The sequence below is a fragment of the Glandiceps talaboti genome, chromosome 11 (assembly GCF_964340395.1).
Source record: "Glandiceps talaboti chromosome 11, keGlaTala1.1, whole genome shotgun sequence".
NCBI classification, from domain to species: domain Eukaryota; kingdom Metazoa; phylum Hemichordata; class Enteropneusta; family Spengelidae; genus Glandiceps; species Glandiceps talaboti.
Window position 1 is genome coordinate 23264337 of NC_135559.1, and position 19204 is coordinate 23283540.

General features: G+C 36.9%; 1 protein-coding gene across 1 annotated transcript in view; it reads right to left on the reverse strand.

The window, feature by feature from the left end:
• The window catches only part of LOC144442439 (uncharacterized), a 100917-nt gene that overhangs the window by 15276 nt on the left and 66437 nt on the right, over positions 1-19204 (reverse strand). Inside the window, exons 10-12 of the mRNA XM_078131791.1 lie at positions 17987-18166; positions 11037-11169; positions 8825-8932 (exon numbers count right to left, since the gene is read on the reverse strand). Of these exons, the coding sequence (XP_077987917.1) occupies positions 8825-8932; positions 11037-11169; positions 17987-18166 (421 nt within the window). The remainder of the gene's footprint in view (positions 1-8824; positions 8933-11036; positions 11170-17986; positions 18167-19204) is intronic.

Here is a 19204-nt window from a genome sequence, read left to right on the forward strand (position 1 = left end):
GTTTGTAATGGGTGACTAGATTCAACTCTAAGATATTGGTCTAAGATGGAATACCCAAGACCACCACTGGTTTAGGTTGTAGTGGGTGACTAGATCTGGTTTAGGTTGTAGTGGGTGACTAGATTCAACTCTAAGATACTGGTCTATGATGGAATACCCAGATCACCACTGGTTTGGGTTGTAGTGGGTGACTAGATTCAACTCTAAGATATTGGTCTATGATGGAATACCCAAGACCACCACTGGTTTAGGTTGTAGTGGGTGACTAGATCTGGTTTAGGTTGTAGTGGGTGACTAGATCTGGTTTAGGTTGTAGTGGGTGACTAGATTCAACTCTAAGATATTGGTCTATGATGGAATACCCAGACCACCACTGGTTTAGGTTGTAGTGGGTGACTAGATTCAACTCTAAGATATTGGTCTATGATGGAATACCCAGACCACCACTGGTTTAGGTTGTAGTGGGTGACTAGATTCAACTCTAAGATATTGGTCTATGATGGAATACCCAGACCACCACTGGTTTGGGTTGTAGTGGGTGACTAGATTCAACTCTAAGATATTGGTCTATGATGGAATACCCAGATCACCACTGGTTTGGGTTGTAATGGGTGACTAGATTCAACTCTAAGATATTGGTCTATGATGGAATACCCAGATCACCACTGGTTTGGGTTGTAGTGGGTGACTAGATTCAACTCTAAGATATTGGTCTATGATGGAATACCCAGATCACCACTGGTTTAGGTTGTAATGGGTGACTAGATTCAACTCTAAGATATTGGTCTATGATGGAATACCTAGATCACCACTGGTTTGGGTTGTAATGGGTGACTAGATTCAACTCTAAGATATTGGTCTATGATGGAATACCCAGATCACCACTGGTTTGGGTTGTAGTGGGTGACTAGATTCAACTCTAAGATATTGGTCTATGATGGAATACCCAGATCACCACTGGTTTAGGTTGTAATGGGTGACTAGATTCAACTCTAAGATATTGGTCTATGATGGAATACCCAGACCACCACTGGTTTGGCTTGTAGTGGGTGACTAGATTCAACTCTAAGATATTGGTCTATGATGGAATACCTAGATCACCACTGGTTTGGGTTGTAATGGGTGACTAGATTCAACTCTAAGATATTGGTCTATGATGGAATACCCAGATCACCACTGGTTTGGGTTGTAATGGGTGACTAGATTCAACTCTAAGATATTGGTCTATGATGGAATACCCAGACCACCACTGGTTTGGGTTGTAGTGGGTGACTAGATTCAACTCTAAGATATTGGTCTATGATGGAATACCCAGACCACCACTGGTTTAGGTTGTAGTGGGTGACTAGATTCAACTCTAAGATATTGGTCTATGATGGAATACCCAGATCACCACTGGTTTAGGTTGTAATGGGTGACTAGATCTGGTTTGGGTTGTAGTGGGTGACTATATTCAACTCTAAGATACTGGTCTATGATGGAATACCCAGATCACCACTGGTTTGGGTTGTAGTAGGTGACTAGATTCAACTCTAAGATATTGGTCTATGATGGAATACCCAGACCATCACTGGTTTGGGTTGTAATGGGTGACTAGATTCAACTCTAAGATATTGGTCTATGATGGAATACCCAGACCATCACTGGTTTGGGATGTAGTGGATGACTAGATTCAACTCTAAGATATCAGGTATCTATGGAAACCAATGACCAAGTCATACTAATCTTGTCAGGTATCCATGGAAACCAATGACTTCATCATACTAATCTTGTCAGGTATCCATGGAAACCAATGACCTAGTCATACTAATCTTGTCAGGTATCCATGGAAATCAATGACCTAGTCATACTAATCTTGTCAGGTATCCACGGAAACCAATGACCAAGTCATACTAATCTTGTCAGGTATCCATGGAAACCAATGACTGAGTCATACTAATCTTGTCAGGTATCCATGGAAACCAATGACCTAGTCATATTAATCTTGTCAGGTATCCACGGAAACCAATGACCAAGTCATACTAATCTTGTCAGGTATCCACGGAAACCAATGACCGAGTCATACTAATCTTGTCAGGTATCCATGGAAACCAATGACCTAGTCATACTAATCTTGTCAGGTATCCATGGAAACCAATGACTTAGTCATACTAATCTTGTCAGGTATCCACGGAAACCAATGACCGAGTCATACTAATCTTGTCAGGTATCCACGGAAACCAATGACTGAGTCATACTAATCTTGTCAGGTATCCACGGAAACCAATGACCGAGTCATACTAATCTTGTCAGGTATCCATGGAAACCAATGACTTAGTCATACTAATCTTGTCAGGTATCCATGGAAACCAATGACCGAGTCATACTAATCTTGTCAGGATCAAACCAGTTCTAATGGCTTATAACCAATGACTGAGTCATACTAATCTTGTCAGGATCAAACCAGTTCTAATGGCTTATAACCAATGACCGAGTCATACTAATCTTGTCAGGATCAAACCAGTTCTAATGGCTTATAACCAATGACCGAGTCATACTAATCTTGTCAGGATCAAACCAGTTCTAATGGCTTATAACCAATGACTGAGTCATACTAATCTTGTCAGGTATCCATGGAAACCAATGACTGAGTCATACTAATCTTGTCAGGATCAAACCAGTTCTAATGGCTTATAACCAATGACTGAGTCATACTAATCTTGTCAGGATCAAACCAGTTCTAATGGCTTATAACCAATGACTGAGTCATACTAATCTTGTCAGGATCAAACCAGTTCTAATGGCTTATAACCAATGACTGAGTCATACTAATCTTGTCAGGATCAAACCAGTTCTAATGGCTTATAACCAATGACTGAGTCATACTAATCTTGTCAGGATCAAACCAGTTCTAATGGCTTATAACCAATGACTGAGTCATACTAATCTTGTCAGGATCAAACCAGTTCTAATGGCTTATAACCAATGACTGAGTCATACTAATCTTGTCAGGATCAAACCAGTTCTAATGGCTTATAACCAATGACTGAGTCATACTAATCTTGTCAGGATCAAACCAGTTCTAATGGCTTATAACCAATGACCGAGTCATACTAATCTTGTCAGGATCAAACCAGTTCTAATGGCTTATAACCAATGACTGAGTCATACTAATCTTGTCAGGATCAAACCAGTTCTAATGGCTTATAACCAATGACTGAGTCATACTAATCTTGTCAGGATCAAACCAGTTCTAATGGCTTATAACCAATGACTGAGTCATACTAATCTTGTCAGGATCAAACCAGTTCTAATGGCTTATAACCAATGACTGAGTCATATTAATCTTGTCAGGATCAAACCAGTTCTAATGGCTTATGAATACTTGAGACAATCTCTATTTAACATAGAGATGCAGGTTCGTTGGCAAATTTGGGTCATTTTATTTTTTACTCATTAAGAACCTTCCGTGGTATGTTCTATCATTTGGTTATCATTATTAAGACATTAAGAAACAAACTAAGAAAACCCAGGGAACATATTTTAGTTTTAGTGCCAAATTTTCAATTACAGTAGAAATGATGATGGAATACCAAGACCACCACTGGTTAGGGTTAGACAGACAGACAGACACTTTGCCATGCCTATAGCACTACTGAACCTTATCAGTTACGTTGTTCTGAAAATGGGCCAACGATTCTGCATCTCATCCTTAAGCTTGGTGTGTGCATCATCCATATATCCATATAATGTACAATCATTGTAGCGAATGGGCAAATGTGTATTATTCATGAATTGGCTATTTGACCTTGACCTTGCAAATGAACGTTTAAGTCACAAGCTTTGTGTTTGACTTGAAAGCTTACTTCCACAAAGATAAGTGCAGACATTTAATCTCTACGTCCAAAGCTTCTAAAGTTATTGAACAGTTGAACATAGAGATCAAGGTCAAGGGTCAAGGTGTAAGACTATGGTAGACACTTGAATAGTCTTTGTATTCAATGTGTAACATGATGTGGCAGGTAAGTTGTGGGTATCATAGATAGTTGTGTCAATGGGCAGGTAAGTTGTGGGTATCATAGATAGTTGTGTCAATGGGCAGGTAAGGCTTACATTAAGTTGTGGGTATCATAGATAGTTGTGTCAATGGGCAGGTAAGTTGTGGGTATCATAGATAGTTATGTCAATGGGCAGGTAAGGCTTACATTAAGTTGTGGATATCATAGATAGTTGTGTCAATGGGCAGGTAAGGCTTACATTAAGTTGTGGATATCATAGATAGTTGTGTCAATGGGCAACACAGACGAATGAATCTAACAATATATTGCTCCAAATCAAAGTCCATTCCCAACCTGAAATATCTTATACTATTTCATTCTCTTCTGTAATTATGCCAACTACACAGAATTTTATTTTAGTTTTATTTTGGTTTGGTAACTCTTAACAATGTCTTTGTATTTTGTTGTTTGTATTACTAAGAGCTTCCCACTTTCCAAATTTTAAATTTCAATTCATCACAGCTGATGAGAGGTACAAGGCATTCATCACAGCTGATGAGAGGTACAAGGCATTCATCACAGCTGATGAGAGGTACAAGGCATTCATCACAGCTGATGAGAGGTACAAAGCCTTCATCACAGCTGATGAGAGGTACAAGGCATTCATCACAGCTGATGAGAGGTACAAGGCCTTCATCACAACTGATGAGAGGTACAATGCATTCATCACAACTGATGAGAGGTACAAGGCATTCATCAGAGCTGATGAGAGGTACAAGGTATTCAGAACTCCAAGACATAAAGGTCACTTTGAAAAGGTTAAAGGTCAAGAGTTTTCACTGCTTGTTTCTGAAATGAATTGCTGTTTACCCCTGGTAACCTGAAATGATGAAAGTACATTCATAGTAACAACACACTTCACCTTACCACCCAAACCATATGTTACCATGACAACAAAGGTGAAATTGTACAAGTGGGGTGGGCTAGCTATTGTAGGCTATTTAATTTACCACATGCTTACTTGATCAAATATTGATACAGGCAAATATTACACCAGTTGTTGAGGATCAGATTGCGACCAGTCCAACACATTCACGTTTTGACAGGCTCTCATGTACTCTTAAAAATTGGGGGAAACAAATTAAATGCTATGCAAAATAATATACACAAAGTAAAAAATGATACTGTACACTATGACTGGATCACATAGAAACCAAACTCAAGTGCCATTTGCGATGGTAAGGTGACAATGATTTCAAGTGGATCTCTTTTACACAAAATTGCACACATTACATTGAGCTTGGTACATGTCTCAACTATGACAATACTACATATGATACTAATACTATTAACTTAATTAAGAACTGATAGCAAAGCACAAGAATGTTAAACATTTGACAAAACAATGTGTGAACTGGGAGATGGATTCTATGATTTCCTATTTGATTTGCTAAGTTTGAACAATCATTACTAATATAAATGAAACAATACTTTGTAGAAGTAGTCTAGAGTCAAGTTGTATGGACATTTTGACTATCGTCATCTATCAAGGCTAGCATTTCCCCAATATTTGTTTTAACTTCATAATGAAGGTTCGGTTACAAGGCCAACACAAATTCTAATTTGGTTTAAATTGGCCTGCAATGAGAAAAAAGTCAACAGCATTACCATGTGATTAGAACCAAGAGGAGAGTGGAGTTGTACCATACCAACATGATTAACGTCGCTGTGTGAAACTGTAATCTAATTATAGATTTGAATAAACAAATGTAAGGGAAATACTAGGCTTGCAGGGAGACAAGTCAAAATCACAGTATGACTTGAAGTTCTTTCTAATTCTCGCCAAACTTTGCCACATAAAGCTTGTTCCTGATACTTTTGGAATAATAAAAGAAATCATTTTGTATTCAAGGAAATCGATAATCTTTCATTTTCCAATTACTCCAGATTTTTTGTAATCCCGTCAGATTTCTTGTAATCACCCGATTTTTTTGTACTGATTTAAAATGAAAATAGGTTTGAGTTTTCTTGAAACAAAGTATCAGCAAAAGATTTGAGAATTTCTTTCTGAGGAGTACTCTACATTTGAAATCAATTAAAAGTGTGATTATATCATACACACTTTTTATGTATATTTAATTTGGACATGAAACAAGGATTTAAGATTAGTAGCAAAAACAACATGAAATGATTAAAGTGTAGAATAGTATGATATAAATGACATGCCAGTCAATATCTTTGTTAGTTTGTTGACATTCATGCAGCTAACACATCAATCATTCAACATGCAAACAACTACTTAAAGTTGTGCCATTGGCACTAAAACATAACTAATATGCTATTAAACAATTATATGGATGGTTATGTCAACATCATGTATGCATTATCAGATCTATTTAAACAAATTATTTTCATATAATACTATTCTTTATAGTGTAAATTCGATATCTGTCAATCACTCTATCATAATTGGATATCTGTCAATCACTGTTTATCGTAATTGGATATCTGTCAATCACTGTTCATCATAATCGGATATCTGTCAATCACTGTTCATCATAATCGGATATCTGTCAATCACTGTTTATCATAATTTGATATCTGTCAATCACTGTTTATCATAATTGGATATCTGTCAATCACTCTATCATAATCGGATATCTGTCAATCACTGTTTATCATAATTGGATATCTGTCAATCACTGTTCATCATAATTGGATATCTGTCAATCACTGTTTATCATAATTGGATATCTGTCAATCACTGTTCATCATAATTGGATATCTGTCAATCACTGTTCATCATAATCGGATATCTGTCAATCACTGTTTATCATAATTGGATATCTGTCAATCACTGTTCATCATAATTGGATATCTGTCAATCACTGTTTATCATATTTGGATATCTCTCAATCACTGCTGCTAAGTAGTAGTGTCCATTGCTAAGTCCAAGTATCTGGTTGCTAAGTAATTAGTATCTAGTTGCTAAGTAGTAATGTCTAGTTGCTAACTAGTAGTGTCAACTTCCTAAGTAGTAGTATCTAGTTGATAAGTAGCAGTGTCCGGCTGCTTAGTAGTAATGTCTAGTTGCTAAGTATTAGTGTCTAGTTGCTAAGCTGTAGCATCTGGTTGTTTAGTAGTAGTATCTGGTTGCTAAGTAGTAGTGTCTAGCTGCTAAGTATTGTGTCTGGTTGCTAAGTATTAGTGTCTAGTTGCTAAGTAGTAGTATCTAGTTGCTAAGTATTAGTGTCTGTTTGCTAAGTATTAGTGTCTAGTTGCTAAGTATTAGTGTATAGTTGCTAAGTAGTAATGTCTAGTTACTGGGTAGTAGTATCTGGTTGCTAAGTAGTAGTGTCTAGTTGCTAAGTAGTAGTGTCTAGTTGCTAAGTAGTAGTGTCTAGTTGCTAAGTAGTAGTGTCTAGTTGCTAAATATTAGTGTCTGGTTGCTAAGTAGTAATGTCTAGTTACTGGGTAGTAGTGTCTGGTTGCTAAGTAGTAGTGTCTAGTTGCTAAGTAGTAGTGTCTGGTTGGTAAGTAGTAGTGTATAGTTGTTAAGCAGTTACTGTAGTGTCTAGTTGCTAAGTAGTAGTGTCTAGTTACTGGGTAGTAGTGTCTGGTTGGTAAGTAGTAGTGTATAGTTGTTAAGCAGTAGTGTCTGGTTGGTAAGCAACAGTGTCTGGTTGCTAAGTAGTAGAGTCTAGTTGCTAAGTAGTAGTGTCTAGTTACTGGGTAGTAGTGTCTGGTTGGTAAGTAGTAGTGTATAGTTGTTAAGCAGTAGTGTCTGGTTGGTAAGCAACAGTGTCTGGTTGCTAAGTAGTGGTGCTGGTTGCTAAGTAGTAATGTCTAGTTGCTGAGTAGAGATTTATAGTTGCTTTCATTATAGTTATATGGAAGACACAACAGAATGGCTAGTGGACAAACTGACAGACAAGTAAACATATTGGCTGACAGACAGACAAACATTGAGACAGACAGACACAGACATTGAGACAGACAGACACAGACATTGAGACAGACAGACAGACAGGGCATCATTGAAATAGCATTCTTATCTGTTATTTGGAATTATGCAAAATAAAAAATAGAGCCTGTGGCTTTGTCAAACATTTGCCTTTACTGAAACTAATGAAATGTTTTGTTATTTAGCTTTGAGAGAGGAAATTAGTTGGAATGGACATTAACTCGGTTCACAGTTGGAATGGACATAATCATGGATGCTAGGGGATTGTTTTGGAGTAACACACCTTGGTTAAATAGATGCTATATGTACACACACACACACACACACACACACACACACACACACACACACACACACACACACACACACATTGACACTAGCTACCACTCCTAAATTCATTTGTGCTCCTTCCTAACATTCTTGAGAGAACTGTTCAATGAGATTTAGATATGAATTTGTTAAGAGATGTATTTGTTATATATTATCTACGTAACTTGTAAGCTAGACTTGATAATAACCCGAAGTAGAATGTTGTATGTATTAATTATTTTCTCTATGATCAACATATTTGGTTAAATACATAACAACATATTGGTTTATGATGTTGTTTTGATGGTAACGGGTATATTGCCATATTGTATACTGGGTTATCAGTGGCTGTTGTGTACAATGTATCTGTGGTAACAGGGTTGTGTAGATAATTGTATCTATGGTAACAGGATTATGTATCTATGGTGACAGGTTTGTTATGTAGTTCTAGCTACAAACTACTCAACAGTTAATTTTTGTAGTAAGATAGTACATGTACAAAGTATAGTTTGGCAGGTGACAACAAAGTGGCACAAGACTTAATTTGATTTCTATTAGATTCAGTCATACATACTCATATTAATCCACCTTGATAAATCTTCTATATCCACTAGTTTACTGTCTTGTTCCATCTGTAAGTCATCACGCATCACTAATTGCTGCATTAGTTCTTCATTCAGATCTGTTAACAAATTCACAGTGATCAGTTTATTTACAGTATACAGTCACACAGAGAACTTTATAATTACAAGCACTCATTACATGTAAATTACTCCAAGTTGGCAATACTGGGACTCTGGTGTCAAAGGGTTTTGTTACTCTGTGTAAATTGTCGAATCATACTGAAACTGAGAAGGATTCACATACTGTCATCATGCCAACATATTAACTATGCCAAAATACAAGTCTCCATAGAACACACAATCCTCCCCACCCCACCCCACCCCCACCCCCACCCCCCACCCCCCACCCACATAGTTTACTTCTATGTGACAATGGTGTCATGATTTAAATGAAATTAGTGGCAACAATTATGGCTAGAGCCAATTGAAATTAGTGACAACAATTATGGCTAGAGCCAATTGAAATTAGTGGCAACAATTATGGCTAGAGCCAATTGAAATTAGTGGCAACAATTATGGCTAGAGCCAATTGAAATTAGTGACAACAATTATGGCTAGAGCCAATTGAAATTAGTGGCAACAATTATGGCTAGAGCCAATTGAAATTAGTGGCAACAATTATGGCTAGAGCCAATTGAAATTAGTGGCAACAATTATGGCTAGAGCCAATTGAAATTAGTGGCAACAATTATGGCTAGAGCCAATTGAAATTAGTGGCAACAATTATGGCTAGAGCCAATTGAAATTAGTGGCAACAATTATGGCTAGAGCCAATTGAAATTAGTGGCAACAATTATGGCTAGAGCCAATTGAAATTAGTGGCAACAATTATGGCTAGAGCCAATTGAAATTAGTGGCAACAATTATGGCTAGAGCCAATTGAAATTAGTGGCAACAATTATGGCTAGAGCCAATTGAAATTAGTGGCAACAATTATGGCTAGAGCCAATTGAAATTAGTGGCAACAATTATGGCTAGAGCCAATTGAAATTAGTGGCAACAATTATGGCTAGAGCCAATTGAAATTAGTGGCAACAATTATGGCTAGAGCCAATTGAAATTAGTGGCAACAATTATGGCTAGAGCCAATTGAAATTAGTGGCAACAATTATGGCTAGAGCCAATTGAAATTAGTGGCAACAATTATGGCTAGAGCCAATTGAAATTATAGCTAAGGTATCTCTGAGAATTGACTGATGACTGATAAACCAACAGATACATAGTCCTATAGCAAGATAGTCCTTATAGTCCTTCTAGTCAGCACAGAGGTCCATGGGGAAGATTGGCTTCACCCAACACAGAGGTCCATGGGGAAGATTGGCTTCACCCAACACAGAGGTCCATGGGGAAGATTGGCTTCACCCAACACAGAGGTCCATGGGGAAGATTGGCTTCACCCAACACAGAGGTCCATGGGGAAGATTGGCTTCACCCAACACAGAGGTCCATGGGGAAGATTGGCTTCACCCAACACAGAGGTCCATGGGGAAGATTGGCTTCACCCAACACAGAGGTCCATGGGGAAGATTGGCTTCACCCAACACAGAGGTCCATGGGGAAGATTGGCTTCACCCAACTTGATAACTCTCTTTAAATATAGTCTATTGGATTGATTTGGATTGAAATTAATTGAATCAAATTGAAGTGAATTTTGAATTGAATGGAATGTCTGCATCAGCTCTATGTTAACACCAGGTTAGCTCATTGTTAACACTAGGCTGGCACTATGTTAACACCAGGTTAGCTCATTGCTAACACTAGGCTGGCACTATGTTAACACCAGGTTAGCTCATTGCTAACACTAGGCTGGCACTATGTTAACACCAGGTTAGCTCATTGCTAACACTAGGCTGGCACTATGTTAACACCAGGTTAGCTCATTGCTAACACTAGGCTGGCACTATGTTAACACCAGGTTAATTCATTGCTAACACTAGGCTGGCACTATGTTAACACCAGGTTAGCTCATTGCTAACACTAGGCTGGCACTATGTTAACACCAGGTTAGCTCATTGCTAACACTAGGCTGGCACTAACACCTCATCATCCTGATGTCAGATAACACTGAGCAATACTGTATATTGTCTTCAAGTTAAGACTGAACAAAATGTTATTCTATTAATTTACCTACATCAGTTTAAATAATGTAAAAGTATTACTTACTTTCAATCTGTGAAGTCAGATCATTGACTATGGTCTTAATTTGACTCACTGTCATGGTAACCAGGGTTTGTTTACGTAGCATTCTTTTTCCACTCAGTCCTTCTGTGATTTCTGTCAACCCAGCAGCTCCAGCCTGTAAACAATTGAAAGAAGACTTTGTATATCAATCCTACTATGGTCATTTAGACAACTTGGAATAGAATGTTAACAAGAGTTTGCTATATCAATCCTACTATGGTCATTTAGACAACTTGGAGTAGAATGTTAACAAGAGTTTGCTATATCAATCCTACTATGGTCATTTAGACAACTTGGAATAGAATGTTAACAAGAGTTTGCTATATCAATCCTACTATGGTCATTTAGACAACTTGGAATAGAATGTTAACAAGAGTTTGCTATATCATTCCTACTATGGTCATTTAGACAACTTGGAATAGAATGTTAACAAGAGTTTGCTATATCATTCCTACTATGGTCATTTAGACAACTTGGAATAGAATGTTAACAAGAGTTTGCTATATCAATCCTACTATGGTCATTTAGATAACTTGAAATAGAATGTTAACAAGAGTTTGCTATATCAATCCTACTATGGTCATTTAGACAACTTGGAATAGAATGTTAACAAGAGTTTGCTATATCAATCCTACTATGGTCATTTAGACAACTTGAAATAGAATGTTAACAAGAGTTTGCTATATCAATCCTACTATGGTCATTTAGACAACTTGGAATAGAATGTTAACAAGAGTTTGCTATATCAATCCTACTATGGTCATTTAGATAACTTGAAATAGAATGTTAACAAGAGTTTGCTATATCATTCCTACTATGGTCATTTAGACAACTTGGAGTAGAATGTTAACAAGAGTTTGCTATATCAATCCTACTATGGTCATTTAGACAACTTGGAGTAGAATGTTAACAAGAGTTTGCTATATCAATCCTACTATGGTCATTTAGACAACTTGAAATAGAATGTTAACAAGAGTTTGCTATATCAATCCTACTATGGTCATTTAGACAACTTGGAATAGAATGTTAACAAGAGTTTGCTATATCAATCCTACTATGGTCATTTAGATAACTTGAAATAGAATGTTAACAAGAGTTTGCTATATCATTCCTACTATGGTCATTTAGACAACTTGGAGTAGAATGTTAACAAGAGTTTGCTATATCAATCCTACTATGGTCATTTAGACAACTTGGAGTAGAATGTTAACAAGAGTTTGCTATACCAATCCTACTATGGTCATTTAGACAACTTGGAATAGAATGTTAACAAGAGTTTGCTATATCAATCCTACTATGGTCATTTAGACAACTTGGAATAGAATGTTAACAAGAGTTTGCTATATCAATCCTACTATGGTCATTTAGACAACTTGGAGTAGAATGTTAACAAGAGTTTGCTATATCAATCCTACTATGGTCATTTAGACAACTTGGAGTAGAATGTTAACAAGAGTTTGCTATATCAATCCTACTATGGTCATTTAGACAACTTGGAATAGAATGTTAACAAGAGTTTGCTATATCAATCCTACTATGGTCATTTAGACAACTTGAAATAGAATGTTAACAAGAGTTTGCTATATCAATCCTACTATGGTCATTTAGACAACTTGGAATAGAATGTTAACAAGAGTTTGCTATATCAATCCTACTATGGTCATTTAGACAACTTGGAGTAGAATGTTAACAAGAGTTTGCTATATCAATCCTACTATGGTCATTTAGACAACTTGGAGTAGAATGTTAACAAGAGTTTGCTATATCAATCCTACTATGGTCATTTAGACAACTTGGAATAGAATGTTAACAAGAGTTTGCTATATCAATCCTACTATGGTCATTTAGACAACTTGAAATAGAATGTTAACAAGAGTTTGCTATATCATTCCTACTATGGTCATTTAGACAACTTGGAATAGAATGTTAACAAGAGTTTGCTATATCAATCCTACGATGGTCATTTAGACAACTTGGAATAGAATGTTAACAAGAGTTTGCTATATCAATCCTACTATGGTCATTTAGACAACTTGAAATAGAATGTTAACAAGAGTTTGCTATATCAATCCTACTATGGTCATTTAGACAACTTGGAATAGAATGTTAACAAGAGTTTGCTATATCAATCCTACTATGGTCATTTAGACAACTTGGAATAGAATGTTAACAAGAGTTTGCTATATCAATCCTACTATGGTCATTTAGACAACTTGGAATAGAATGTTAACAAGAGTTTGCTATATCAATCCTACTATGGTCATTTAGACAACTTGGAGTAGAATGTTAACAAGAGTTTGCTATATCAATCCTACTATGGTCATAATAGACAACTTGGAGTAGAATGTTAACAAGAGTTTGCTATATCAATCCTACTATGGTCATTTAGACAACTTGGAGTAGAATGTTAACAAGAGTTTGCTATATCAGTCCTACTATGGTCATTTAGACAACTTGGAGTAGAATGTTAACAAGAGTTTGCTATATCATTCCTACTATGGTCATTTTACCCATTCAATTAAATTGGATGAGATAACGGTGAATGTGTGAGTTTATAAAAGAAGGATGTAAATGCTATCATGGTGAATAATACAAGACTTTTGTTTGTTCATGTATTATGTTTCATGTCATTATATCTCATATGACACAATGTTCACGCTCATTTCTTGTGCTTTCAGGCCACTAAAAATGAATTCATATAACCTTTCATTGATCTTTGCCTGCAGGGCTCTACCTCAGAAGACTTAAAATGTTGCAAAATCACAACATTTCAAACTAAAATGTTTCGTATTTTATTGCAAACAATGATATCCTAAATGCACTTAAAATATATTCACTATGGTCAAATTTGTAGTCATCTCCTGTTGGAATAAACTGCCAAATGTTCAAATCCAAGGTTACAAAATAATGTAAAAATAAACTTTATAAAGCTAAAAGTTTCAATTCTTCTTTTGTGCCATCATACCTTTTGTACACATGGAAAAATGAAAACAAATCCCAAGATTTGATTGACTCGATCGATAGTCCAGCCGCCATTTTATTATACATAAGGTCGGATTATCTCGTGGGCATGATTCGAACACAAACTTTGCTTCCTTAGTGAGGCATCCCAACAACAGGAATCAACTTGATTATATTGTGGGCTATAGAATACACTATGAATTCACTTTGAAAACTGCTGTTTCCTTTTGTGGAAAGAGTGATGAAAACCAATCAAAATGTTTCAGCAGAATGATTGACATCTTGCTTAATTTATTCATCTAAAATTTGCAATTTTGACATACTGTCAAAGTTGTTTGTCCCCTTTGCACCAGGGTATAGTGGTGACAATGAGAGGCGATTGACACCCAACACATGTACGTTTAATTCATTGGTTTAAAATGTATCATTTTGAGTAATTACTCGTCAGTGATTGGTGGGGGGCCTGCGTACGTTATTGTAGTCTAAGTTATGCATTTATGTTTGCGCATGGGTATATCGTGTCTTTTGCCTCATGTGCCAGGCAGTTGTGTTCAGAGTCTGTAGTGTAAACAACGTGTATTGAAGTTCTGAAGGACGCACGTCGGGCGAAGCAGGCTTGTTATGTCACTAAGAAATTGTTCCGGTTGCGGAGAACCAATTCAAGGGCACAAAGGGCTCAGTGGACGTTTTTGTGTTGCCAGAATGGCGGATGGTGAAAGTAAAACAACGGACACGGAACCGGAGAGTACGGCCAGCGAAGACAGCACTGCTTCTACTGCTAACACGGAGGGTAAGGAACTGAAACATCGTAACCGTAAGTCAAGAACTACTGCTAAGCCTGGCGTGCAGACGCAGATTGATGCTATAACAGATCAACTGAACCTTTTAACAAATCAATTGGGATCATCCCGTGCACGCAACTCGCAGAAAGAACATTCAGCGAAAACGGGTTACAACCTTGGTGACCTTAGGAGAGAAAGCCGTATTGAAAGGTCAATGAACACTTTATTGTACGGGAAGTCCAAAGGGGAAGTATCGTCGCCGGCATCGTCAACATTGACAGATTCGGACTCAAGTTTTTCGCATACAACGACAAGCTCTAAGAAGAAACGTGCATCATTTCAGCCAAAGAACAAGGCGCGAAACGAACATAGTAGCAAGATGTTCAGGAGAAGCGGGAAAAACAAGTCACATGATGTTGACGGACGCGGACAGTTGTTATCGAAAGGTAAGACTATTCGTAGTGGAGCGCTTCGTCGTTCTACAGATAGAGTGAATGTGTATATTCCGTGGCCGCATGAGTTCGTTCGAGATCCCACGCCGGGGAAAGCGGACGATTTAAAATATGAAGATCTCTCCATACCCCAGTTTGTGGTGGGGGAGTTAGAAATTATTCAGTCATCGCTTCGTAGTGTGGATACTCTGTCACGGCTGAGACATTTGCAGGACATAATGACTGATGCATTGCTGTATCCATGGGAACGAGTGCGTAAATTTCATTCAGTTGTATTGCAATGCCTCGAGCAGAACCAGCTGCAGTGGGGTGACAATTTCGAACATTTGCACGCAAAGTTTGTGCGTAATCCACCCACTCTAAACTCTTCACACGCATCGTCCACAAAGGGTGAACGTCGTACAAGGTATTGCGCAGCTTTTCAGTCAAATAGCTGTCAGCACAATAGAGATCATGTTATTGACGGGCAGCTAGAGAAACATATCTGCGGACCGTGTCTACGTTTACGTCGTCAAGAAAAGAGACATGCGGCCGCGGACTGTCCTTTCAAAGATAAACAATACAGAGAACAACATGTGAAGATCAATTCAAATAAAGACTGACAATGTACTAGCTCTGTGAACACTGATTTATGTAATTCAGTTGACAATTGTGTTTTTCAGAACAGTACTGATTACAAGGTTTTCGAATGCGATTCACGTTTTCATTTGGCTATGCCTACGGACACTGATAGTAATTTAATGGACAATTTTTCTTTTGAAGACAGTACTGATTGCACGGTTTTTGAATGTGATTCTAGTTCTCATTTTGCTTTGCCTATGAACACTGATAGCATTAATTTAGCAGTCACTGATTCTTCTGAAATCAGTACGGATAGCAGGGTTTTTGAATATGATGCAAGTTTTCAATTTTCAACATTTAATGTGGATTGTACTGCCCACAGTTTTCCAGATTCCACTGTAGAATCTTGTCTTAAGACGACAGATGATTGTAATTTTGATCAAAATTTTGTGAAGTCAGCTTCATTTAGCAGTTTGTACAGTAGTGTTTGCTCATCCATGCAGGAATCTCATGATAGTGTAGGCTTCATGATGAGTTGTGACTTTCCAGTTTCGAATGACTTAGTTAGTCACAACTGCCACTTTTCGGATTGTAATCAGTATGTAATTGATAGGCTTCATTTTAGGGATTCTTTATTTGATTTGCATAGTAGTAGTGACATTTCTCTGCGTAGGAATATTGCAGGTACACCTGGTACACCTTTTCTGCAGCCTGCGTTGCCTAATAGCGACTGTGGCACTTCTGCATGTGCCCTTGGCGGTACATATGAGGTTTTTTATTATCCTGCACTTGAACATAATTTTTCTCATTCGCAATTACAGGTGAATTTTGCAGTGATGCCGTCCTGGGTCGACCCTCCCTTGGAGTTGTGGCCGCCTCGGTCTACTTTGTCAGTTGATTGGTTGGTTAACCTTCACACTCAAGTTTTTTCTTCATGTTTTTAACACATGTACGTTTAATTCATTCACATAATTCTAGGGGCTGTCACAATGCACTAGAAGACTTAAAATGTTGCAAAATCACTACATTTCAAACTAAAATGTTTCATATTTTATTGCAAAACAATCAATATCATAAATGGGCTTAGAATGTATTCTCTATGGCAAAATTTGTAGTCATCTTCTGTTGGGACAAACTACCAAGCTTTCAAATCCAAGGTTACAGAATAATACAGTCAAAATAAAGCTAACAGTTTCAATTCTTCTTTAGTGCCATTAGACTTTTCAATTTCATAGGCATGAAAAAATGAAAACAAATCCCAAGATTCAATCCACTCTATTGATCAGATCGTCCAGTAGCCATTTGATGATACATGAGGTCTCATTACTGTAATCTTGTGGGTGTCAACTTTCAACTGAATGACAATTACACCCCTCTGGGAAAACCTGGCAAGTACATGCTTGGATTACATGTGACATAACACAGAGGGGGTATAGGAACAGCCGACCTAGGTTTCAGAACACGTTCTTACTGAATACATAACTTGAGACCAGTGCAGTGTACTGATGTGTGACTTACAAAGCAGAGATTTAATCCATTTCTGCATTCAGCATCAACAGTGTTTGATATTTCACTGTGGCCAAGAGATGAAAGAGATCAATTGATTGTTCATGGTAGTGATGAACTACAACAGTTTATTCAACACTTTCCAATTCCCTTAATGAATAATGACTTTGACACTGTAAATCGTGAGTACAAGGAATTGAAATTCAAGATGACCAACACTGATGAACAATTAAATGTAATGAACTGTCAGAGAATAAATAATCATGAAAGTTGGTTTGCCATTTGGGCAAGTGGACATCATAGTTCACTTGCCCAAAAGGGCAAGTACTCAGTGAAGTTCTTTAGGCAAGTACTCAGTGAAGTTAACTTCCAGCCCTGGTGTGACTACATTTACATTATGTTCTGAAATTGTTACAATTTACTTGGCGGTGACATATCAACCATTCAAAACATTTAATTTGGTGGTTGTCTTATATCTAGCATATGACAACAGAATTGGTGGTTGTCTTATTTCTATCATATGACATAACAGAATTGGTGGTTGTCTTATTTCTATCATATGACATAACAGAATTGGTGGTTGTCTTATACATTCCAGCTATACTGGGTGGTGAAAAGTTCATATGATTAGATAAACTAGAGACTCTACCATTACATGATAATGACTCACCAGCTCTGCTACAGGCGATTTTTTCCGTTGCTGTTTTTCTACTTCAATCTGCATTCTAGCCATTGGTTTTGCCTGTGCTAATGCAAGTCTTGCTTCTTCCTGGAGTCTTGCTTGTTTCATGGAAAAGTCTTCTTCCTCCTCGGGTTCCTTGACTTGTTTCTGATTGTCTGTTATTGGGGACTGTATGAGATAATGAAATTGTCTGTTATTGGGGACTGTATGAGATAATGAAATTGTCTGTTATTGGTAACTGTATGAGATAATGAAATTGTCTGTTATTGGTAACTGTATGAGATAATGAAATTGTCTGTTATTGGTAACTGTGTGAGATAATGAAATTGTCTGTTATTGGTAACTGTGTGAGATAATGAAATTGTCTGTTATTGGTAACTCTATGAGATAATGAAATTGTCTGTTATTGGTAACTCTATGAGATAATGAAATTGTCTGTTATTGGTAACTGTGTGAGATAATGAAATTGTCTGTTATTGGTAACTGTATGAGATAATGAAATTGTCTGTTATTGGTAACTGTATGAGATAATGAAATTGTCTGTTATTGGTAACTGTGTGAGATAATGAAATTGTCTGTTATTGGTAACTCTATGAGATAATGAAATTGTCTGTTATTGGTAACTGTGTGAGATAATGAAATTGTCTGTTATTGGTAAATGTGTGAGATAATGAAATTGTCTGTTATTGGTAACTGTATGAGATAATGAAATTGTCTGTTATTGGTAACTGTATGAGATAATGAAATTGTCTGTTATTGGTAACTCTATGAGATAATGAAATTGTCTGTTATTGGTAACTGTATGAGATAATGAAATTGTCTGTTATTGGTAACTGTGTGAGATAATGAAATTGTCTGTTATTGGTAACTGTGTGAGATAATGAAATTGTCTGTTATTGGTAACTCTATGAGATAATGAAATTGTCTGTTATTGGTAACTCTATGAGATAATGAAATTGTCTGTTATTGGTAACTGTGTGAGATAATGAAATTGTCTGTTATTGGTAACTGTATGAGATAATGAAATTGTCTGTTATTGGTAACTGTATGAGATAATGAAATTGTCTGTTATTGGTAACTGTGTGAGATAATGAAATTGTCTGTTATTGGTAACTCTATGAGATAATGAAATTGTCTGTTATTGGTAACTGTGTGAGATAATGAAATTGTCTGTTATTGGTAAATGTGTGAGATAATGAAATTGTC